Consider the following 25261-nt stretch of genomic DNA (forward strand, 5'->3'; position numbering starts at 1 on the left):
GTGTTTATAACAGAGTATCCTACTGAAGTGCATACGCTTTTGAAAATATTATTTATGCGTGATCATTTTCGTACAGTGCGCACAGAAACCTGACTCTTAGTTAGACACTCACCATACGACACAAGTATGGAAAAATAAGCCCAGGAAGGTAACGTGAGTTGCCAGATTTGACATTGTGTTGAAGATGAAAGTCAAGTATCAGAAGTCAGTCTTACTGGTTTAATTGATGGTACATTAGGCACTAGGACCCAGATTTATGAAGCTCTAGTGTCACCTCAGCGTCATTTTTTTAGGCTAAGGTGGCGTTCAGCTTCAGAAATCGCTGCGCCATATTCGCAGAGTGGCTCAATGCATGCATTGTGCACTTTGTAACACTTTGCTCCACATTATGCATGCACCATGCATAATGTATGCAAAGGGGGCGATCCCCTGTTAGGGGGACTGCAAAACTGGCACAGTGGAACTAAGAGATTCCACTGCATCATTTTTTGTGGCTACTTTTAACACCTGCTCAGTGGTTACAAAGGGTCCTTATATACTGTTCAGGGTTAGCGGCAAAATTAACCCGTAAGTGTACATGACTAGCATCAAACATTTTGATGCTATTGCCCCCTGGTGCGCCATATTTTGATTACGGCGCACACATGGTGGCGGTAGGGGACACTAAGGAGTGCAAGAAAAGTGCAGTACCACTTTTCATAAATCTGCAGCTAAATGTTCCATGTATACTTTCAGAGTTAGTAGGAATATTGCAATGGAAGTGAAGTTGGCTGGGCACTTTTTTTGTATAGGAGACTTGTCAATCATACATATCACAGAGCAGATTCTATTAGCCTCAGATCTATAGAAAAAAATGTTAATTAGTACATTTCTTGGAAAATAATATTCAACACGGATCTGAGCATTCAATTGCATTTTATTAAACAAAAAAACACATTGTATAGGTACAATATGCAGAAGAGGAATAACCTTGTTTTACTTATGCTACTTTATGCAAAACAATGGGCCGCACTATTTCACAAAGAAGGACAGTATTCTTTACAAACAACAGTCCAGAAGACTGAACCTCAGTTAGAAAAGACCAGGAAACACTGGGATTTCCTTTGCCAAGCAACCTCAGCATTAACGTTTGTTCAAATACTGCAGGGATATGGGCAAAAGTGTCCAAGCAAGGGAGTGCATCTCTTCATAACTTCAACAATCTGAATGATCTATTGGTCCAAAGGTATGGAGCACCTGTAAGACAGGTGATGCTGAACCCTTCCATCTACATGTCCTAATGTATAGTGGAGCATTGTCGCTGCAGTTCACAACTTCCATTTTCACTGCTTCTTTTCCTGGCCCTACAAAAAGTCTCTGTGGGTTAGTGAATAGTTTGAGAGAGTTGTTGTTTGTAATACACAAACCTCACAAGTATCCACTCAATTTCTTTATTGTTGATGGAGCCGTCCAAAGAGGGAAAGAAAGCCCAGGATGTGGGCTCCAGTCCTATTGTCTTTACTTTTTTCTAAGGCTGAATCAGTAAACTCCCTAAAAGTTCTGTTGCAAGCTCCCAAAAAGTGGTGCCACATGGCACAGAGTTCTAATAAACAATTTACTATACAGCACAAAACCTGATTTGCACTGAAAAGTAACATTAGGGTAATGCAAAATAAGCCTTTGCAATACTTTGCACTACTTTATGTCAAGACGGTGTTCCATGGGTGGTACACAGGTGTTCCCACAAACACCCATTTTTTTTTACACCAATCCCTGTTTACTAAAAGAGGTAGACAGAAATTTGCGCCCACGAATTATGCCTCCTTCAGACAGGCATAAAATTGGACAAAATCTATAGTTCCTCTGAACTGTGCAAACTTTCCATTTATGCTGTACAGCACAGCACACAGACAATGCTATGTCTAAGCAATGTATTTTGTACTGGGAATGAAACCTTCCTATATAAACCCTATGCTAGACATCCCACACACACCCTTATTTCACGATGTATTGCAGTATATATGCTGTCCCTGGCACAACCTTTCATATGCAACTGGACTTGTGGCAGCACCCTAGTGAAAGGCAGACCTGTTATTTGAAGTCTGCCTTTTACTGTGTAGGTAGCGACACAGCCGGCAATTTGAAGGAGGGCAGAGGTTCCCCCTGCTGTCAGGTGCAGTGAGTGACTGCTGCCTCCTGAAGAGGGATGTGGGAAGGATCCATACATCACCCTTTCCGCTTTTAAAGGGCACCCTCAAGTGCCACTAATGCAATGAACACAACTTCCGACAGCCCTGCAGCTTCTGGGCCCGCATCTACACTACAATGTGGGCTCACTTGCAAAGCATATCCTCACATTTACATGGGCCACACGCCCATGAATTGATGGAAAGTCCCTTTATGATGATTCTGACATACATGTTGCTCGCACATACAGTATTACAAATGGGGTTGCACTAGCACCTGCAGCCCTTTCTCTAACATCAAAGTGCCCCACGTGTGCAGATGGTAGATGCACATGCCCAGTCTATCCCTGGAGGTAAAACATGGGCATCCTCGCATAGTTGTAACAGGACCCCCACTGTCAAATTTTGCATGTGTAGAAAACCGTGGATGCCACACCAGGGAGAGTGGGGAAAATTGCAATGTCATCATCATCTTTAATCTTAATCTTTAATCAGTTACTTGAAACCATAAAAGATACATGCAACATAGAAACAGAAAAGATTACAAATATAAAAATTCAACTAAATAAAATACACAACAAAAGTCCTAAGCGCCATGCTGGCTATCAATAAGATAATATTATTAAAAAAGAGATCAACATCATGGTGGTTAAAAAAACAAACACAACACCTAAAAGTTGGCCTAATAGCACTGGTTAAACATTTTACAACATTGAAAAGGACAAATTCATTAGACAGCATCTATAAATAGGTTAGGACAGGTCTGGCTTGGGTTTATTTTTTCTCTCTCTCTCCTAATAAGGGTAAGATAAATTGATGATGAGCACTAGTGTGAAATTCACAGATTAAAGCAAAGTGGAGGGTTTATATTCCCTGTGCCCATAATATTCACTAACTCAAACTCTTGTGTCTGAGGACTGTCCTGAACTCTAGTACATATATTTTGATTCATTCAGGCATGCATTTTTCTTGGTTTACTTGTGCTAGCATTTATTATAAATAGGAATGTCTTATGTTTGATTTCCTGGCCTGCTTCCTACACTTCTTACTTTGTTTTACTCCTTGTTCTGCTTTTTGTAGCTTATCTCTAATGTACCTTTGCAGAATGTACCACAGACTGTTGCAAGTCAGGCACATAAAACCTCTAGTTCCGTCTCTGAGAGGCACGATCAAAATATACATATAAAGGTTCCACACCTTTTGTTCTACGCATTGTCATCCTTTTTACATTTAATCTCATTGTATCTCTCCCTGGTTCCACTTAAAGAAAGAAATGTTACTAGGGCACATTTTCAGGCTTGAGACATTGCAGGAGAAGTGTAGTTGTAGCACATGTTTTGTATCTGTTTAATATGCATGGTTTAATGTAAGAATTGTCTGATGGATACAACGTTTCTCACCTCATAACTATTCCTTTCAGAAAGCATTTCCCCAGCAAAGTCTCTTCAGTGTCACCAGGTGGCGACATGCAGCTCACATGTAGTTGTGAAATTACTGGAGTATATATGCCAACCGGTATGCTGGTGTCGATCCTTGCTTTATTGAGGGCCAGGAGCGCACTTGTGTCTCACTAACCCATCATTGACTTCTGTGAAAGTCAAATCTGTCATTCTGCCAGAGGTTTTACAATCATCTGCAGCCTCAGTCGAGCTCTTAGTTCTGTTTCTTGAGGCCCTCCTTACCCAATAAGGGCTGCAAGGTAAAACCCCTTTTTGAGAGCAGCAGTCCACACACAGATTTCCAGGCACCACAGACTCGCCCAGTCACTCACTTTTTCACTCCTCTCCCTTCATCGAAGTCTGTTTTTTCAGACTCTGCCATCAAAACGGAACCCAATTGCCTTTCTGGCGTCACCCTCAGACAGGGAATCCCAGAGTCTTGATGCCTTGGGCTCCAATGGATTTGCTTTCAGCATTTTGACCCTCTGTAGTACTAAGTCCCCCTGCTTTATAGGCTGATAAATCGAGGCCGTGTGGGAAATGTCAAATTTTACAATCATCAGCCTGCTAGACCATATAAAAAACAGTTTTCTGATGTGGTGAATGATAGGCTTGTTGCACTGAAACAGATCTTGAAGTGGGACTTAGACTCCGCAGACTTCCATTGTTTGAAATGGATACCGTTCTCATTCTACATCACCATTCTTGAATGCATTGAATCAGATTCTCATGAGATATCCAGGCCACACTTATTAACTTGTCCTTTGATGGAGGGCCACTATGCAGAGAGATGTTTGACTGCTTCTCGGAATGTTTCAACAATAACAGAGCTATAGTGCACACCATGGGCCTATCCCCAGTGTAATGACAATTCCACCAACAATACCACAGTTTTGTGGCTATTCCGCGCTGTACAGTCTTGGATAGTAAGCTGTCTCAGCCCCTCTAAATGCAACAGCAGGTGTGTCTCTTTTTGCGCTTCGTGGATTCTGCTGCTTCCAGGCCTCTCTGACTCTTCCCCCTCATGACACCATCTTTTGATATCAGACAGGGTCTCCCAATTTGTCCCATTTTGTAACCATTTGGGAGATGGCCACCACAGATTACTGGGTCATCCAATCCAGATCACAAACTTTCTTTAGAGTGAATTTTTAAGCACATGCTACAATCCCAGAGGCAAACGTTTTTGCCTTACTGGAGAAAGGGACCATAGAATTGATATCTCTGGAAGATAGAGGCACATGATTCTACTCCCTTTCTTTTTTGGCTCCCAAGAAAGGCATAGACTTATCTTGCACCTCTCTCATCTCTACCATCTGAACCTGTTCATCTATCAGGACAAATTCAAGATGCTGTCCATGAGCCAAGCTCTATTGTCTATCAACTAGGGCAATTCATTGGTGTCTTTGGACCTCCAGAGTGTCTACTTTCACCTTTCAGCATCCCACCCCACTGGTGATACTTGAGATTCATGGAGGGATCTAAGTACTGTCCTAGCATTTGGAATGATAACAGGACCAGTCTGTCTTTACACAGGGTCTGGTGGTTGCAGCTGCTTCATTCCAATGTTTGGTAGCCTCTGCATTTCCATACTTGGCCGACTGATTGGTGAACAAAGTGTCTCTAGTGCTTGTCAAGGAGAGTCTTCAGAAATGGCGACTCTCCTCCATGACCTCCGCTTTACCATAAACCATCAGAAGTTGCACCTCTTTTCCAGACATATTTTGATTTTTGCTGGGATGGTGCTTATTACACCCCCATGAAAGCCTCCACTCCTCTTTAGTAGATTGTGGATACTTGGGCAATTATTCTGCTGTGTCTTACTCTAGGCCCTTAAGCTCTTCTATCTGCCAGACCTCATGGAAACATGCATACTGGTTCTGCCACAGGAGGGTGCTTCAGTGATGTTTGAGAAGGCAGTGGTTTCCACACTCTCAGCTCTGGCACAATTTTTCCAGTATCTGCATCCAGATCTCTACTGGTGGATGAACCCTTCCAACCTCTTCATGGATTGTCTATTCAGCTCAGGCTGTTGTGGCCATAGATGCCTCCTCAGGAGGCTACGGTGGTCATCTGTGCATCAGAACAGCACTGAACCTTTGCATAACATCAGAATAAAATTTGTACATAAACTGAGCTGTGTTCCTCTAACTTCCAATGAATGCCTTTCTCGCTTCCATCTCAAGGGCAATATCGGTCCACAAATTATCAAATGTGAGATCATACCCCCTATAGTGAGGTGGTGTGGAAGTGAATGCAGAGATCGAGAGTCTTCCTGATAGCGCTCACCTTGCAGGTTCTCTCAAAGTAATACCATGTGCTCGCAGCCGTCTCTTGCAGGAAGACCATGAGTGAGAAATGCAGTCTGAAAGAGGAGGTCTTCTCCAGATAATCTTTCCATTCATGAATCTCTTTTCAGTGACTGGTAAGGGGATGTATCCTCAATTCTGTGCCAAATATTTCCCTCTGAATTGTTCCCTCAGGATGCCTTCCGGCTTATTTTGACTGAGGATCAAAATGCATATGTGTTACTGCTTATACTAGTTTTGTCCAAAGTTTTGTAGAAGATAGGGGACAATTGGGCACAGCATATTGAGTAATCCTGGGCGGAGTTTTGAAGTTCTGCTACTTAGCTCAGTTACTCTAGACCAGTCCTCTACTGCTTCATTACTCAAGTGGTGCTGCAGCTCAGCTACTGTAGGTCAGTCTGATGCTGCTTCTTTACTCCAGTGGTGCTGCACCCCAGTTACTGTAGGCCAGTTGACTGCTGCTTCATTACTCCAGCAGTGATGCACCTCACTTACTGAATGTCGGTGTGCTGTTGCTTCACTGTTCCAGTGGTGCTGCAGCTTAGTTACTGTATGTCAGTCTGCTGCTGCTTCATTACTCTAGTGTTGCTGCAGCTCAGTTACTGAAGGCCAGTCTTCTGCCATTACTTTTATTGTGCTGCATGTCAGTTACTGTAGGTCAGTTTGCTGCTACTTCAGTATGCCTGTAGTGCTGCAGCACAGTTACTGTAGGACGGTCTGACACTGCTTCTCTACTTCAGCGTTGCTGCACATCACTTACTATGTGCCAGACTTCTGCTACATCATTACTCCAGTGCTCTGGAAGCTCATTTACTGTATGCTAGTCTGACACTGCTTCATTACTCCAGTGGTAATGCTGTAGCTCAATTATTGTATGTCAGTGTACTGCTGCTTCTTCACTCCAGTGATACTGCAGCTCATTTACTGTATGGTGGTGTGCCGCTGCTTCATTACTTTAGTGTTGCTTCATCTCAGTTACTGAAAACCAGTGTGCTGCTGCTTTGTTACTCTAGTGGTGGTGTCCAGTCTTATCTGAGGTCCTATTATTTAGCTATGCCAAAATATGCAGGTTGCACAGGGCAAATTTGTTTTTTCTACATCGCAATAATGCCTGTTTTTCCCTTAAAACCACCAATTATGCAATTAGGCCTTGCTGCTGCTCATTTTGCTTAAGTTGTTGCTGCATATTTAGTTCTGTGAATTGCTACTCTGTTGTGCTCTGAGGGCTAGTTCTCCATTATCCCAGTGAAGCTGCTTAACTAAACTTGTTCTGCCACTTAGTATATGTCTGCATTGCTGCACATGTATATCCAAGTGCTGTTACTCAGTTATGCCCTTTGACATTGCTTGCTAATGCTCATGTTCATGTTCATGTTGACGGAGCCCTGCACCAAACAATAAAATGCATTGACAGGAATCTCCACGACGGAGATTACTGGCAATGCTTTATAATTGACCATCAGGAATTAAATCAGCCCCAAAGACTTCTCAGGGAGGTAATTTAAGAGGGGAAGAGAGTTGGAAGTTCAGAACTCAACAGTGAACCAAAAACACAACAACATATTGTTCATCCCAGTCCTTCTGTTTTGGGTAAAAAGAAAGTACTTTAACCACACAGCATAAAAGTAAACAGCACTAATTAAATACAGGTGCAGTTCGCTCAGAATTTCCCCCAAAGCATAAATGCACACAACAGTTCAGTTTGCTTTCAACACTTCAAGCTCACACAGTAACGGTCTCATGGTCTTAGAACAGAACTCAGTCTGCTTCCTCCATATCTCATTCCAAACACATTTAGGTCCAACTGTTACCTGAGTTTGGTCATTGCAGTTCTGATGGTGCGAAATAGGCTCATGCAGCAGTCCTCCTCCTGCAGCAGCAGTTCTTGGACTACAGGAGCTGTAACTGTGGCCTTCCTTACAATTCGACAACTGTGAAAGATCAGTGAGGCTGCTCACCTGGCAGCACATATTTTTAACAGTAGCAGCCTCTCTAGATTGGGTGCAAATGTGGACATCTTCAGCAGTTGTTGCATTCGGTCGCATCAGAGCTTTAATCAAAGTGGTGACAGTGAATTGAGACATTGGCAGCACTAGAACCTGTGTCTCTGTCACACAGCAGGCCGTGGATCACATACATTACATGGCTAATTGAAGTATTAGGCAGTTCATTGCAAGAACTGCTCAGGCAGACCGAGGTACACATCCACACATGGATGACCTTTGGCTTTACTCCTGTTTAGTCGTCTGGTTACTCTGTTTACTCCCCACACTGCAAGAATGCTTCTCCAGAACACTTTCCTACTGCAGGGTCAGGAACACTACGCCCCTCTTTCGGCAGTCAGGCAGTCTTCTGGTTCTAAGCTCACTCTCAGTTCCTCCAGCAAAGGTGAAGTCTTCAGGTGATCTTCCCTCACCTCTGAGATGCTCTGCGTCATGCAAAAACCAGCCCTGGTGACACATCGGTTCTCTGGGCACTCTGCAGAACACTGCATTTCTTGATTATGAAGATCCTGGAACTGGAACAATGTGGGGTGGTTTGGGTCCCATCTTTATACACATTTTCCAGGTGGCAGGGCATTTGGATCCACTGTCAGTGTAGGTTGATTCTCTTCAAAATTACATTTTCTGGCTGTTCCCAGACACAGCCTTTTTAATAACGTTGATGCCTCCAAGCAGAAGTGTAAAATGAGGTGTGAGATCTCTGTGCTTGTCTTCCATCCGGGTTCCAGAACCAGTACTCAGTGACAGACAAAAGTGCAGGCTCTGTCTGCACATTCCCTCACCTTAAACACAGAAACTGCAGTCCCACCCTTTAACCCTATCATCCATTGGTTGGCAGTGATGTCGAAGAACTAATCAGAGCTGTTTGTTAACAATGACCTAATTGAATTTCTAAGGGTAGATCTGTGTCCATTCTCCTTCACTTCAGTATCTCGTTCATCCACAAAAATGCAGTCAATACACTTCTACTGTCTGTGGAAACTGTATGCACCCTCCATCTTGTACGATGCTAAACTAGTGCCTGTCAAAACAGATCCCACTATATTCAGAGTCCTACTATCATCCGGGGGCCACACCCTCATTGCACATAAATGCACTTGATACACCCAAAGGATAGCAGTTCAAAGATTTGGGGCACAAGACCAGTCAGCAGACCACACTTCCCTAGACATAGAGTAAAAGGTCAGGTAACACTAATGACAGAAATGCTTTAAGACACTGGCAAGTGGGCAGTTGCCCAGGGCCCCAATGTCATGGGGCTTTTTATTGTTTCTTTCAGCTATGCTGCTCAGCAGCCACGCTGCTGTGTAACGTGGCTAAAAGCTTTTGCATAGACAAGACCTATTGGCTTAGTTTTGGTCATCATCTATGCGCAGTCACATGGGGTCAATACAGTATAACGCTGCATGTTTGGGACGTAGCCTATGCAACTGTGCCTCCTCTTTGGTTGCATGTGAAAAAAGAGAAAAGGATGGAATGGTAACGGACTGGTCAAATGGAATTGCAGAAATCATGCTGGGTAGGAAGCACAGGCCGGTGCAGAGAACCAGCCTATTCATGTAAAGGTCTGTGAATGGTGGACAAACTTAGAGAAACTAAAGCTCTCTGACCTTTAAGTAAAAGTAATTTCTATCAACAGAACAGTTTTAGAGTAAGCGGTCAAACTGCAGAACTCTGCATTGGTTTGACTGGAGCTGCCATCAAAAAAGGCAAAACTAAATTTGAATCCTACTGTGAAACAATGAAAATGGTTAAGTAAGAATGTAAGACAAACCAAGCAAGCATGCCAATGGTGACTTAAACATTGTAGCTGACCAGGAAGACACAAGTAACAGACAGGGCTCCATATATCCCTTTTAAGTGGCAACACCCAGAGCCTAATATGCAAGGGATAACACAAATTGCAAGATGCTAGAAGGGTGAGAATGAATGGGGTCCATTCATTTTGACTTTCACTGCTGAATGAAGTTAAACCAGCAACCTATATACATAAATTTGGTAGCATGTTTTCAGATTGTGTGCAGCCTCATCTGGAAGGCACAATGACTCTGAATGACACAGCTCAATCACCATAGATGCAGCAGCATGTGAGATGATGAGGGTGAAGGACATGACGATAGTCCTAGGTGAGAGAATATCTGAACTGTGCTAGAGGAAGAGATATGGCTGAATCAAGTCAGTGTACCAGATCCTCATAGCTCAATATTAGGGTAGGGCGATGAATTCCGCTCCACCAGTGTAGTTTGCAGAGTTTTGCCCACTTCCAAAAATCTCCACAGAGCAGAGTTTTTCCTCTCTCATGACTTGCCAATGTTAGGTTGGTGAGCATGATATATCACACGCTAGACTACCTGCTGGCAAGATTTCTCAACATGGGCAGCCACGGGAAATCACTCCCGCTCACGTTGAGAAGCCTGCTGCTTGCGTTGAGGAAGCTACCGCTCAAGCAGAAATCAATTTGAGTGGCAGAAAGAAGCAGCGCCCTCTTAAGCTGCAAATTGTGCTGTTTGCTCTGATTTTACAGCATGGGACAAACTCTTAGCACTAAGAATCAGCACAAAAAACATACTCTGTTGCTTGCAGAACCCTGCGGAGCACAGCAGAATGTTTTCAGCACTTCGCAGAGCTCTGCGTAATAATGCAGTAATGACGCAGCAGCAGACTGGCCTGCAGTAACTGAGCAGCATCACCACTGGATCAATGAACCGGCATCTGACTGGCCTACAGTAATTGAACTGGTGCACCTCTGGAGCAATGAAGCAGCATCTGACTGTCCTACAGTAATTGAACTGGTGCACCTCTGGCATTAGTAAACCGTAGCACCATGGCATACAGTTGCTGACTTACAGCACCACCAGGAGCACATCTGCATGAGTAACTGAGCTGCAGCATCAACTGATCGCTGAGCCTCAGAACCTAAGCATCCAGCAAATAAACTACAGCACCACAAGGTGAACTGTGTTAGAGCATTAGCGGCTTAACAAGCACCACACAGCAAAAACTAACATAAACGTGCGGTGCGTTGGTGCTATTGGCAGAGTCCTACTTCAAGAAAATGTACATACTGGCTAAATTTTTAGATATACTATGAGCACTCCATCCTAAAACTGTGGCAATTCGATAAGAATTCTGGTTTCGAGACAAGTATATTGTTAGGATTTCATTCCGTTGGAAACTTTGATGAGCAATATATCTTCTGCCACAATATTTAACACTGGTATTATTTCTCCAAGGACTTGATTTGTGCAGGCATTATTTATAATGAAGTACAATATATCATATACCATTTTTCCCACGGAATAAATATTTGTCTGCTATGTATCAGGGGCATAACGTTGGCCCTTGCAGCCCCTATTTCTCATGAGACACCAAACCTTCATGGGGCCCCAGACAGCCCAAGGTTAATGAATATTTATGAGATATGGGAGAATCAGGGGCCGCTCGTCACATTCTCCTAGAGACCCATCATTTTAAGCTATGCACTGCTACGCATCCAGTGATTTTATGCATATTTCAGTTGGGCACACAAATATATTTATTAATGCATATATGCAACTTAGTTAAAGGAAGAAACTGAAAGCACTGGATTATGTCCTGTTTTTTATTTAATGTAATCATCTACAGAGCTCTTATCTAACAGTGCAACTCTAAATAAAAAGTGCTACATACAAAATGGAAATGGTATAAGAAAAAACATAATAAACTGAGAAAGAGATAGATGAATGAAGGTGGTCGTTTTGAACAGATTGAAACGATTTGCTAAGGTAGCAAACATTGTACCGAATCATGAACTCCACTCGAAAGTGCTTACATCATCTTGTTATACCTCATCCTCTGAGGTGACTGGTCACAATCAATATGCTGGTTTAATCATGTAACCTGAGATGGCCATTAAGAGATTCCATAAGGACTTTTACTTCAAAGTCTGGTCCTGCAAGTGCTGACATCTTTAACAATCACCGAATGAAGCTACAACACAGGGAAGAGGTAAGTGAGAAAGAAAGAAGCAACATGGAGTACAGGAGTGTGAAAAGGAAGAAGCAACAAAGACAAGGGCGAGGAATGGGGAGGGAAGAAAGTTAAAAAATAACACCTGTTTCAGAGTGCAAGGAGGGGATAGACAATGAAAGAACACTGATACACCTAAATCAATCAGTAGTTGATCCATTCTCCACATGAAAGAAGAGGAAGTGAAGCTCGCTGACTCTGGCCAATTAGTAGCCAGCAAAGAAGAGTGACAAGCGAGTCAATGAATGGTATGCAATGGATGGGCTCTAACCCCTTTATAGTAAACAATACCCCTCCCAGTGGACAGCACATGCACTGTCAGCATGTGAGACCTAAAAAGGGAAAAGTGGTGACTGAATGGACCATCTATTATTAAGTCATCCTTTGTGCTAAGATCTGGTATGCCCTATCCTAGAAGCATCATGGCAGCTTTCTCAGCTGTCTCCCGCTGTGTCATGGGTGTCAACACCTGACAGGCATCTACCTGGTCATTCTTGCATGTTTTTCCTACACTACTTTCTCACATCTCAGGTTTGCAGTGATGGCTATTTTGCTTTACCCCTTGACTAAACAGCACTGTTCAATCCCGCCTCCCAAAGAGGCACTGCTTTAGGACTCACGTGTTGCAAACATATTCACGCTGTATTTGCTGCTGTTATGGCTCTCTCTCATCCGCTCCACATGCCTCAATAAGATAGAATAAAAGCATCAGGAACTGATGTCAGGGAACCAGCTAGCATCTAATATACTCAAGTGATGTCATATCCAGAGTTGGAGTCAAAGCCACAGCCAAATTGAGCCACCTGACAGTTCTTCAGAATCATTACGGGGTAAAAACTTTTCCAAACTGGTGTGAAGCCTCGAAGAAATTTTGATAAGGTGAGGTATCAGAGGGAAGACTATGGGGGTCATTCTGACCCTGGCGGTTCGAGACCGCCAGGGTCATAATGACCGCAAGCACCGCCAACAGGCTGGCGGTGCTTTTTTCCCCATTCCGACCGCGGCGGTAAAGCCGCGGTCGGACCGCCGGGGCCGACGGTTTTCCGCCATTTCTGCCCCGGCGGCTATAATCCGCCAGGGCAGCGCTGCTTGCAGCGCTGCCCTGGGGATTATGACCCCCTTACCGCCAGCCTGTTTCTGGCGGTTTTTACTGCCAGGAAGAGGCTGGCGGTAAGGGGTGTCTTAGGGCCCCTGGGGGCCCCTGCACTGCCCATGCCACTGGCATGGGCAGTGCAGGGGCCTCCTAACAGGGCCCTGGCCAGCTTTTCACTGTCTGCATAGCAGACAGTGAAAAGCGCGACGGGTGCAACTGCACCCGTAGCACGGCCGCAACACTGACGGCTCCATTCGGAGCCGGCTCCTGTGTTGCGGCATCATTCCCGCTGGGCCGGCGGGAATGTCAGAATGGGGGCCACGTGAGTGCGGCCGCATTGGCGGCCGCATGTCGGTTTCCGCCTGGCGGGCGGCAGTAGCCGCCCGCCAAGGTCGGAATGACCCCCTATGTGTTCACCAGAAATATTATCAGCAATGGCAAGTAACTTTTTCTTCTGGTAATTTCAACCTGTTCTTACTCCAAAAATTAAGTGCCTGTACTAGTTGAAAATTTAAGATTTGTTAAACTTAATGAACAGTGTCACTTATTTTGCTTTACACAGAAAAGCAAATCCATCCGACTGTGTGGACATGGTTTGCGATGCCAAGAGGAAAGCTCTGCTGAAGGACCTTGATGGCTCTCTTCTGGGAAACCCAGGCGCTGTGGTAGCTCAATCTGAGTACCAGTGGGGTGGAGTTCAATCATATGGAATTGGAGACTATAGAATTCCAAAAGTGATGCTTACACACCTCAATGGCAGCCGTATTCCTGTGAAACAAATAGCACCAAATAAAGGTTTGAAGTACAATATTCTTGTATTCGTTTTAAGCTGGTAAGAGTTGCTATCTTGCAGTCCCAAAGTGTTTCCCTTTTAAATAAAAGTGATATAAACTGCCCGTATATGGCATTCTCCTTGTCAACCTTCACAAAATTTCAGTTCATCACTGCTTCTCTACTGTGGGTGGAGTCTTTCCTCTCCTGTCCTGTCTTTTCTGCCACACAAGTGCCAGTTACCAATGCTGTTGATGGGCAACAAAAAGAGCATTAGAGATCCAGACAACAATACAGTTGGGCACTAAGTGCAGGAGTACATGTCCATTACCACGCAGAGAACTTTTCTCTCCCAACACTCACTCAAAGCCATTTTCGGATGCGGAGCAATTAAAAAAAATAATAAGCACAAACTATACCGTAAATAATTTGACATATAATATTAAGTAACATATCCATTGAAGCTGAGATTGAGGTCTGTATTATCTATCGCTTTAAGCCATTCTTTTAAATGTTGAATGTGTCTCATTTGTCTAGGTATCATCAGAGATTCCACATGTGTCTATATGTCCACATGGGAAGGTTACAACTGCTCAGGACTAGATTATGAGATGCTGGTTATTGAGAGCCTTGATTCTGACATGGAGACCAGGAGACTGTCACCAGTAGCTGTACTGGGGGACGGTTACATTGATCTTATAAATGGTACGTAAAAAAACAGCCCTATTTTGAAATAAGTTAAGTCACAGCTATACTATAAAGTGTTACTTTTATAAATAGCCATTTAGAAGATTCTGGTTATATATACTAATAATAAGTTGGTTATAAATCTATAGAGGATATAAAGATTTAGCGGTGTAGGAAAAAACACAAAAGATCAGACATTTCCATCACAATATCTTACTGCATGTATTACTTCGGGGACCTGTGAATCTAAATGTACCTAGATGACAAGACGTTGCACGTTTCCAATTTTTACAAAATTATCTTTTCCACAAAGTGCATATTTGTGCAAAATTATCTCTGCCTTGAAAAAGGCTTCATCACTTTCTGTGCAACAGACTTTCTTGTTAAACATCACTTGTACCCTGCACAGCCTGCAGCCATCCTCCTATCAACATCTCACGTATTACTCTCTTCATGGATTGGTCCAATCTACCCACCCATCAAGCAGATCTCTGTTGAATTCTCGCATAGTTCTCCTTAGCGTTGATTCTCCCAAACGTACTTCGAGGTAGCCTTGCAGCAGCACAAGTTTTCTATAACAACAACAACAATGAAATAAGCAATATGAATACATCACAGCTCAAGACACATAAGGGGCGAAAAATTTCATCTGGCAGTGAATAGTCCTCCAGTTAAATGGGAGATACTGCCCTACACTTGTTCCCTGTGAAAACGATAGGCCATTCTCTGGTCAGCACAGTGCCTACTACTGTAAGCTGATCATGACTACAGGGCTACTAAGCTGGTCAGATATGTCAGAATTTTAATTACTCCCTTCCCCTTATGTCTACCGGCCAAGACTGCCAAGAATTCAGGTCTTTAGATCTTGGGACTTGTAGTTTTGTTTATTCCATTAAAAACAAGACTACAAGTCCCAGAATGCAAAGTAAAAAAAAAACATACAGTAGCAGCTAGTCATGCATGAATCTCATAAATGTGGCACCGTTTTGATGGAACACTGTTGTAGAAAGTGATCATTTATATGACCATTTCCGGCTAAAGAGGTTCCTTTATCTAAGCGGAATAATAATCAGTTTTACTGTGCTGAGATTATTCCTGCCTTGGCACCACCACACAAGCCCGTGGCTCATTGTAACATAATCGAGGGATATATGGGTGACATGTCTGTTGAATCCCTGGCTGCGCAGTGCTCTATCTCTAAGGATTCAGACTCTAATTTAGATTAGAACATTGGAATGCTGGGGGCTCCATTGAAAACAATGGAGTTCTGCGGGCTTTTACTGGCCGGCAAAAGCCAGCAGCGCCAACATTCCAATGTTCACTTTGTTCACAGCAACAGCTGTGAACAAAGCCTCACGGAGCCCGAGGGGATTTTAATCCCCTCGGGCTCCGTGAATTTTTTTTTTTTTAATAGAACATTCTGCCTGAGTTGCAGAATGTTCTAATAGCCTTAGAACCCGCCGTAGCGGGCTCTACCGGCTATTAAAGTCCCTCTCCCTTGTTAAATGCCCTCGCCTTCGGCTCGGGCATTTAATGCGGGGAGCAGGCCTTTAATAGCCGGTAGAGCCCACTACGGCGGGTTCTAAGGCTATAATACTTGACTTAAGCTGAAAGCGTGCAGAGTCTGCATCTGTTTTTTCCTACACTGTGGAGGCTGCCGAGGTGTGTCCAGACTTCTGACTAAGTAAGCAACAAAGGCAGGCAGATTAAAGCACCCAGTCTCTGCCTATATGTCACACACACTCGGGAAACATCAACTTGTAGTCCCAGGAGCCATGTAACACGGCGTGATGACCTGCCCGGGTGTTACTGAATTTGCAGGAAGCAATTACTCAACTCTAAGTAATTATTAAGGTGTGTTCCACCCCATACACCCTTCTTGAAGCTACGCCCCTGCTTAGATGAAGAGACTTTATGTTCCTGCTGCCACTTAGTGGTCATGTTACCTAACAAATCATTAGTCTCTGTGTCACATACTGGCCTTGATAGGAAGGCATGCCATTTACAGGTCCTCTAGTAGTAGTAAAATCTTTATTCAGGATATAAAAATATCCACAAAAGAAACATGAATATAAACATACAGGCAAATCACCAAAACCATATATAGGTTCAAGACAATAAAAATCACACGAGATATAAAGGCATATAAAATATAAATTACACTTACAGGTCCTCCCCTACATACAATTCAAACAATCACCTATCACACAAGATATAAAAACACATAAAATATTAAAAACACTTGCAAGTCCTCGTCTACATACAATTCATCTGAACTATATTAAAACAGCATGCCCTTACGCCAGGCCACTGCTCCTTTCAGAAAATGGCCCACGGATTTGCATACCTTATAATCATTTAACAGGTGAAGAAAGAGCAAAGCAGCCCTGCAATTGGTAAAGCTATATTTTCGTAATAGCGGTACCAGGTACAATTTTCTAAGAGGTGCTTAGTGTTTACTGAAGAACATAAAATGTAGCAGCGTTTGTGGGGAGTGCTCATCACAGGAGCAGATACAAATAGTGCTGGAGGCGAACTGTCTTTGAGGAAAAGACAGCAGCCAAAAAAAGGGACCATAATCTAAAGCGGGTTAGAGCCAATCGCTCATACACATTATTTACAAACAATAAATAAGGGGCTGGGCCGGACACATTTGTACCATACAATAATCTTTGACAGTTACCTTGTCCACTTCATGTGATTCTCGAGCCGCCCGCCTTAATTCAAGGAAGAAGTCACATATCCACATTTTATCAATCAGAGTTTTTTTGATGCATTTCAACCATGGGATTGAACAAGCGAGATCACTAAGAAGGCAATCCTGAATAATCAGCTGGTTGAGGACGGCTTCTTCATCAAGCCAAATTGCACACCACGGCTCCAGCGTTAATTCTATCCTGTAAGTATTCAAGACCCAATTCCTGTTGAGCAGAAAAATGGGGTGTAGACGGCAGGACACCCAATAACCGGCGACAGAATCAATTTTCTTCTACCTGAACGTTCCCAACATCTTTATACCCCCACAACCCCATACCATTGGTCACAGACAGCAGACATTTTCTCTTATAAACCTCCAATATAGGGGCAACCAGCTTCCACCCTATACTGGCGGCCAGAGAGATGGTAATACCCACTGTATGCACATGCGTAAAACTCAATTTTTTAAGCAGGGATGACAACTACATGCTTCATCAAATTCTAGCCCCAGATACGAGAAGGAACTTACTTTTGTTAAGGGACGTTCTCCTATTTGCATTGGGTGTGTCTTAGTATTTTTAGGGCCACAGACCATTACAAACGTCTTCGAGGAGTTGATTTCAAGGAATACATTTTTCATGAACTCAACAAAACTATCAACTAGCAGTTTGAGCCCATTCGCAGTCCTCGCCAGTAAGATTGCATCATCCGCATACAGTAGAACTGGAATGGCATTATTGTGTATGCTGGGAACATCAGCTCCTGTAGCAACCAAGGTTTTCTCTAGGTCATTAATGTATAAAAGAAATAAAATAGGGGCGAGAATACACCCCTCTAGTATTTTCTCAGAGTTCATCAGGTGGGCCCCTCAGGGCCGGCTTTTGCGTTGTTGGCAGTCAGTGTAACAGTCTTTGTTGGAGTCCACCTATAACCTTCTCCTTCACTGATACCCTCACTACCGTCCATGAATGGTGCCCCTATTCTCTTCTTAGACCCTCTTTCATCAAGTATTTATTTTATGGTGCTACTGATCCCAATGCAGACTTCTCAGACAGCTTTACATACAAACATATCATACAGAGACAACGAGTCATACAAGTGTGTAAATCAATGTATAGAAAATGGTATTTAAGACAATGAGGAACTCAAGGTATAGGAGTTACATGTTATCCATACTGGTAGGCATTATATGTTAAGAGTGCTTGGTCTGGAGAAATGAAAGGGTAGATTAATTACGTTTTTACAATGCACTGTAACCAAAGCTGCAGTACTGTATTGCATGAAAAGAAGAGAGTACAACAGAACTATCCCTACTGAGATACGGTGCCACTGCTCTTTGCGTTAGTGCTGGCCTACTTTAGGCTGCCTTGCACCAATGCACACACTCTTCCTGATGTCAAGCTTAGGTTTTATACTGAAAGTGTACCCTTCCAGTGCAGAAACTTATGCTGTGACAAAGTTTAACTCTTTACAACTTTGTATGTATGCTTTATGGTGTAGCACATGTGCAAAGTTGGAAAGGTTTGGAGAAAATACATCTTTGTAGCAGCGAGGTAGGAGACTCATTTTCCACATGTTCCAATATTTTGACTTCCCAATCTGGAGGCACTGTACACAAAGGACTGCCACACCCCCTACTGGGACCCTGGCAGTCAGGATTGAACTGAAAGGGGACCTGGTGAACTTCTTGGCCACTCTTTGAAGTCTCCCCCACTTCAAAGGCACATTTGGGTATAAAACAGGGCCTCTGCCCTACCTCATCAGACACTTGCTGGAGAAGAAACCTGAACCAGAACCTGCATCCTGCCAAGAAGAACTGCCTGGCTGCCTAAAGGACTCACCTGACTGCCTTCTACAAAGGACTGCTGCCTTGCTGTTGCCCTGCTGCCTTTCTGAACTCTTGCCTTGCTGCTGAAGTGCTCTTCAAGGGCTTGGATAGAGCTTGCCTCCTGTTTCCTGAAGTCTCAGGACCAAAAAGACTTCTCTTTTTCATTTGGACACCTTGTGCGTAGAGAAATTCAACGCATAGCTTGCTCCGCGGTGATAAATTCACCGCACGCCGATCCGGAAAGACGCCGCTCGACGCGACGCATGCGGTGCGACCGGAACTTCGACGCACGGCCTCGCCTGGACAACGCCGCCCGACTTCAGAAAGGAAATCGACGCGACGCCTGCCGTGAGGGAGAAGATTCCAGACACAGCCCACCCAAGCGACGTGCAGCCGGAAAACAAGCCTAGGATTCCACGCACAGACCCCGGGACATCTGGTAATCCTGCGAACCACAGAAGGAGACTGTCCGCACGCCGGAAAATAACGCAACTTCCCCGCAGGAAAAATAACGACGCAAGTCCGCGTGTGCAGGGGAGAAACCGACGCACACACCATTTTTCCACGTATCTCTTCCTCTGCGGCCCTTTGCAGAGATTTTCCACTTTAAACCAGGTACTTTGTGCTTGAAAGAGACTTTGTTTGCTTTTTAAAGACTTAAGACACTTTGGCCCTGATTCTAAGCTTGGTGGGCGGCGGTAGCCGCCCGCCAAGCGGGAACCGCCAGAAGACCGTACCGCGGTCAAAAGACCGCGGCGGTCATTCTGGGTTTCCTACTGGGCTGGCGGGCAACCGCCGAAAGTCCACCCGCCAGCCCAGCGGGAAACACCCTTCCCACGAGGAAGCCGGCTCGGAATGGATCCGGCGGAGTGGGAAGGTGCGACGGGTGCAGTTGCACCCGTCGTGAATTTCAGTGTCTGCAAAGCAGACACTGAAATTCTTTGTGGGGCCCTCTTACGGGGGCCCCTGCAGTGCCCATGCCATTGGCATGGGCACTGCAGGGGCCCCCAGGGGCCCCACGACACCCCATACCGCCATCCTGTTCCTGGCGGGCGAACCGCCAGGAACAGGATGGCGGTATGGGGTGTCAGAATCCCCATGGCGGCGCAGCAAGCTACGCCGCCATGGCGGATTCCCATGGGCAGCGGAAAGTCGGCGGTACACCGCCGGCTTTCCGCTTCTGGCCGCGGCGGAATGCCCGGCGGAGCACCGCCAGCCTGTTGGCGGTGCTACCGCCAACCTCCGCCATGGCGGTATTTACCGCCAGGGTCAGAATGACCCCCTTTATATCACTTTTCAGTGATATCGCTACAATTTCATATTGCATCTTTGATCGTTTTGACCTGCAATTACCCAGATAAATATTATATATTTTTCTAAACACTGTGTGGTGTATTTTTGTGGTGCTATATTGTGTTATTGTGTGTTTCATTGCACAAATACTTTACACAATGCCTTCTAAGTTAAGCCTGACTGCTCGTGCCAAGCTACCAGAGGGTGGGCACAGGATCATTTGAATTGTGTGTGACTTACCCTGACTAGAGTGAGGGTTCTTGCTTGGACAGAGGGTAACCTGACTGCCAACCAAAAAAAACATTTCTAACATTGGTGATCAGCGGTGAGGATAGGACTTGTATTTGTGCAGTGACATACAGTAGCTAGGTATTTCACTACCTACCCACAGTTGAAGGTCAACTTGATTTTTATCTCTTTTTGCAAATTAGTTTTTCCTGACAATTTTCAAAAACGAAATCCTCACTCAACATGTCTCTGGCTGGGTCTCAAGTGGGAGGTTTTGACCTAGCCCTGTTGGATACATATACTGTCAAACAGCTAAGAGGGTTCTGCAAGGTGATGAGATTACCCACCCAAGGGGCCTCCGAAAAGCAGGACTTTCAAGTGGCGCTGAGGGCCTGGGCAGAAGCCCATTTAGAGGAGGATGATGAGGAAGAGGAGCCAGAAAATGGCCCCTCAGAGGATTTGTTGCTATCAGTGGGTGATGTTACCACTGCAATTGTGCCCCCTTCCAGACCAGGGAGCAGTGTCTCTGTGCAAAACCTGACCGCAGAGGAAAGGAGAGAAGAAAGGGAGTTCCAATTACAAATGGCAAGACTGAAAATTGAGGCTCAACAGGAGGAAAGAAGGGCAGAAAGAGAAGCCAAGCAAGCTGAGGCTGAAAGAGCAGCCAAACAGATTGAAGCTGAAAGAGCTGAAGCTGCAGCTGAGAGAGCCTTGGCTGAAAAGAAACTTTTGTTGGCTCATGAACTGAGTCTCAAGGAGCTGGATCTCAAGGCAAAGCAGTCTGAATCCAGCAGTAATGGTGGCAGCATACAGACAGGACCTGCTGGAGAAAAGAAGGTTTGTATACCCAAAAATGTGGTGCCCTGTTTTGTGGTGGGCGATGACATAGATAAATGGTTAGCTGCTTAGGAAGTTGCACTAGAGGCTTATGAGGTTCCTGAAGGGCAATGGGGTACAGCTATGTGGAGTTATGTACCAGTACTGGGGAGAGACACACTTCTCACACTGGATCCTAAGGATAGAAACACATACCCACTTCAGAAAGCCAGTTTACTTGCCAAGTTTGGGCTGACCCCTGAGAGGTACCGTCAGAGGTTCAGGGACAGCACCTAACTATCCACACAAACATGGGTAGATTTCTTTGACTTTTCCAGTAAGGCACTGAATGGATGGGTGCAGGGCTGCAAAGTAGATGATTACAGAAGATTATATAATTTGATTCTGAGAGAGCATATGCTCAGTATTTGTTTTACAGAGTTGCGCCAGCACCTAGTAGACAGTAAGCTGACTGATCCCAGGAAGCTTGCTGAGGAGGCTGACCTCTGGACTAGTACCAGAGTGTCCAAGAAGGTATCTGGGGGGGACACCCACAAAGGTGGTCAGGGTTCTCATCAGAAGAAAGAGGGGGGAGAAAAACTTAAAAATAAGGAGTTCTCAAAAGGCCCCCAAAATAGTTCCCAAGGGAGTAATGGTAACCAGTCCCGGTCTGATTCTCAAAAGAAAGGTTTCACTGACCATAAGACAGGGAGGTTTGTACACCACTGTTCAGAGTGCAATAAGTATGGGCACTCTGAGGGCGACTCCAAGTGTCCCAAGAGGGCACAGCCCCCCCAAGTAGGGCAGACACATGGGTTGGCTAGCGTAGCACTCGGGTAGGAGATGGTCCCAGACAGTTTTGGGGTGCAGACATAGGCAACCCTAGTGTCCCTGGGGGATGCAGAGATGGTGCCAAAAGCCCACATGCCTGCCAATACTTCCAAGTATAGACAGTGGGTCACCATCAATGGGCAAAGGGTGGAGGCTCTGCGTGACACAGGAGCCAGCATGACTACTGTCAAGGGTCAGCTAGTGTCAGCAGAGCAGGTCATCCCCAATACATTTCACCAGGTCATAGTCGCTGACAATTGTGAGCGCCACCTACCGGTAGCTCTGGTTCCCTTTGAGTGGGGGGGGTCTCTGGTACTCTGAAAGTAGCTGTGAGTCCTGCCATGCCTGTAGATTGTCTGTTAGGCAACCACCTTGAGCACACTACCTGGAAGGAGGTAGAGCTAAGGTCTCACTTGGAAATGTTAGGATTGCCTGAGTGGGTCTGCATGACCACACGATCAATGGCTGACCGAGAGGGAAGTCAAGGGCGTCTGGAGCCTGGAACAATGGCCCAGACAACTGCCAAGAGGAGGGGCAAGGGGCGCGGGAAACCGGCCCCAGAAGTTCCGGCAGTGGTTGATGGGGTTCCTGAGGAGGAGGCCCCTGAGACAACTGGGGAAGACATTGCCACCCTAGGTGATCTACCTGAGCTTGCTGGCTTGCAAGTTGAGGGTGGACCCACCAGGGAGGAATTCCGCAAGGCGCAGAAAGAATGTCCCACTCTAGAGGGTATGAGGAAGCAAGCCTCAGCCCAGGCAGCAGGTGAAGCCTCTGGCGATCACCACATATATTGGGAGAATGATCTCCTCTACAGTGAGCTTAAGGTTCCGGCCATTAGGGCGGCGCGTGCGCTGGTGGTCCCCCAGTGTTACTGAACCTTCCTACTGGGTCTTGCTCACGACATTCCCCTGGCATGACATTTGGGGCAAGACAAGACCTTTGACAGGCTTGTCACCCACTTTTATTGGCCCAGAATAAGGACAAACTCCGATATGTTCTGTAGATCTTGTCACACCTGCAAGGCCAGTGGTAAAACAAGAAAAAGGGTCAAGGCCCCCTTGATTCCACTTCATGTCATTGGCACCCCCTTTGAAAGGGTGGGCATCGACATAGTTGGTCCATTGGACCCCAAAACTGCCCTAGGCAACAGGTTCATCCTTTTTTTGGTGGACCATGCCACCCGTTACCCAGAGGCAATCCCTCTGAGGACCGTAACTGCACCGGTGGTGACCAGAACTCTGATGGGGATATTTACCCGTGTGGGATTCCCAAAGGAGATAGTGTCTGACAGAGGCACTAACTTCATGTCTGCATACATGAAGTCTATGTGGGATGCGTGTGGTGTAACCTACAAGTTCACCACACCCTATCACCCCCAATCAAATGGTCTTGTGGAGAGATTCAACAAGACCTTGAAAGGCATGATTGGTGGCCTCCCTGAGGCCCTGAGACATAAGTGGGACGTCCTCTTACCATATCTTCTCTTTGCTTACAGAGAGGTACCCCAGAAGGGGGTAGGGTTCAGTCCCTTTGAGCTTCTCTATGGGCACCCTGCCAGGGGACCCTTAAGCATTGTCAAGGAGGGGTTGGAGAAAGCTCCAAAGGCACCCCCTCAGGATGTGGTCAGCTCCATGTTGGTCCTCCGCAACCAGATGAACCGCTTCTGGAAAGAGGCCAAAAGTAACCTTGAGGCCAGTCAAGAGGTAATGAAACGCTGGTATGACCAGAAGGCCACCCTGGTAGAGTTTCAACCTGGAGACAAAGTGTGGGTAATGGAGCCAGTAGATCCTAGAGCTCTCCAGGACCGCTGGTCTGGCCCATTTGAAGTAAAGGAGTGGAAAGGGGAGGCCACTTACCTAGTGGACCTCCAATCCCACAGGAACCCCCTGAGGGTGCTCCATGTCAACCGACTGAAGCCTCATTTTGAGAGGTCTGAAGTCAACATGCTTCTGATCACAGATGAAGGAATGGAAGAGGAGAGTGAACCTCTCCCCAACCTCCTCTCTGCCCAAGAAGGTGATGGGTCAGTGAGAAGTGTCATTTTCTCTGACTCCCTGACTCCAAACCAGAGAGGAGACTGCTATGAGCTGTTGGAGCAGTTCTCCCCCCTGTTCTCCCTTACTCCTGGACTGACCCACCTCTGTGTTCATGACATTGACACAGGTGACAGTCTCCCTGTGAAGAACAAAATGTACAGGTTATCGGATAAGGTGAAGACCAGCATCAAGGAGGAGGTCTCCAAGATGTTAGCTTTAAGGGTTATTGAGAAATCCAGTAGTCCCTGGGCCAGCGCTGTGGTGTTGGTCCCTAAGGCTACTGCCCCAGGTGCGAAGCCAGAACTCAGGTTCTGTGTGGACTACCGGGGTCTCAACTCAGTCACACGAACTGATACTCACCCCATCCCCCGAGCTGATGAGCTCATTGACAGACTAGGCGCTGCCAAGTTCCTGAGTACGTTTGATCTTACTTCAGGGTACTGGCAGATCGCCCTGACTGAGGGGGCTAACGAGAGATCCACATTTTCCACACCTGATGGCCATTACCAGTTCCGGGTGATGCCATTTGGATTGAAAAATGCCCCCGCTACCTTCCAACGGTTGGTTAACGGGTTCCTAGCTGGCAAGGATGCCTTCTGTGCAGCCTACCTGGACGACATAGCTGTCTACAGTTCCAGCTGGGAGGAACACCTGTACCACCTCAAGGAGGTGCTTCAGGCCCTGCAACAGGCAGGCCTGACCATCAAGGCTAGTAAGTGCCAGATTGGGAAGGTTCCGTGGTGTACTTGGGACGCCTAGTGGGTGGTGGCAAGGTGCAGCCACTCCAGGCCAAGATTGAAACTATCAAGGCCTGGCAACCACCTAGAACACAGACTGAGGTGAGAGCCTCACTGGATACTACCGCAGATTTGTCAAGGGCTATGGTACCATTGTGTCACCCTTGACAGAACTCACTTCCAAGAAACAACCTAGGTTTGTGAACTGGACAGAGGCTTGTCAGAAAGCCTTTGACTCTCTGAAGGAAGCCATGTGCACGGCCCCGTGCTCAAGGCCCCTGACTACTCCAAGGAATTTATTGTGCAGACAGACGCTTCAG

General features: G+C 45.6%; 1 protein-coding gene across 2 annotated transcripts in view; it reads left to right on the forward strand.

Annotated features, from left to right (window-relative positions):
• Positions 1-25261, forward strand: part of LOC138282757 (fibrocystin-L-like) — a 735329-nt gene that overhangs the window by 617901 nt on the left and 92167 nt on the right. For both annotated transcript variants that reach the window (XM_069220628.1, XM_069220629.1), the window contains exons 72-73: positions 13580-13812; positions 14326-14493. In XM_069220628.1, coding sequence (XP_069076729.1) covers positions 13580-13812; positions 14326-14493 — 401 coding nt within the window. The remainder of the gene's footprint in view (positions 1-13579; positions 13813-14325; positions 14494-25261) is intronic.

The sequence above is a fragment of the Pleurodeles waltl genome, chromosome 2_2 (genome assembly GCF_031143425.1).
Source record: "Pleurodeles waltl isolate 20211129_DDA chromosome 2_2, aPleWal1.hap1.20221129, whole genome shotgun sequence".
In the NCBI taxonomy this organism is placed as follows: Eukaryota; Metazoa; Chordata; class Amphibia; order Caudata; family Salamandridae; genus Pleurodeles; species Pleurodeles waltl.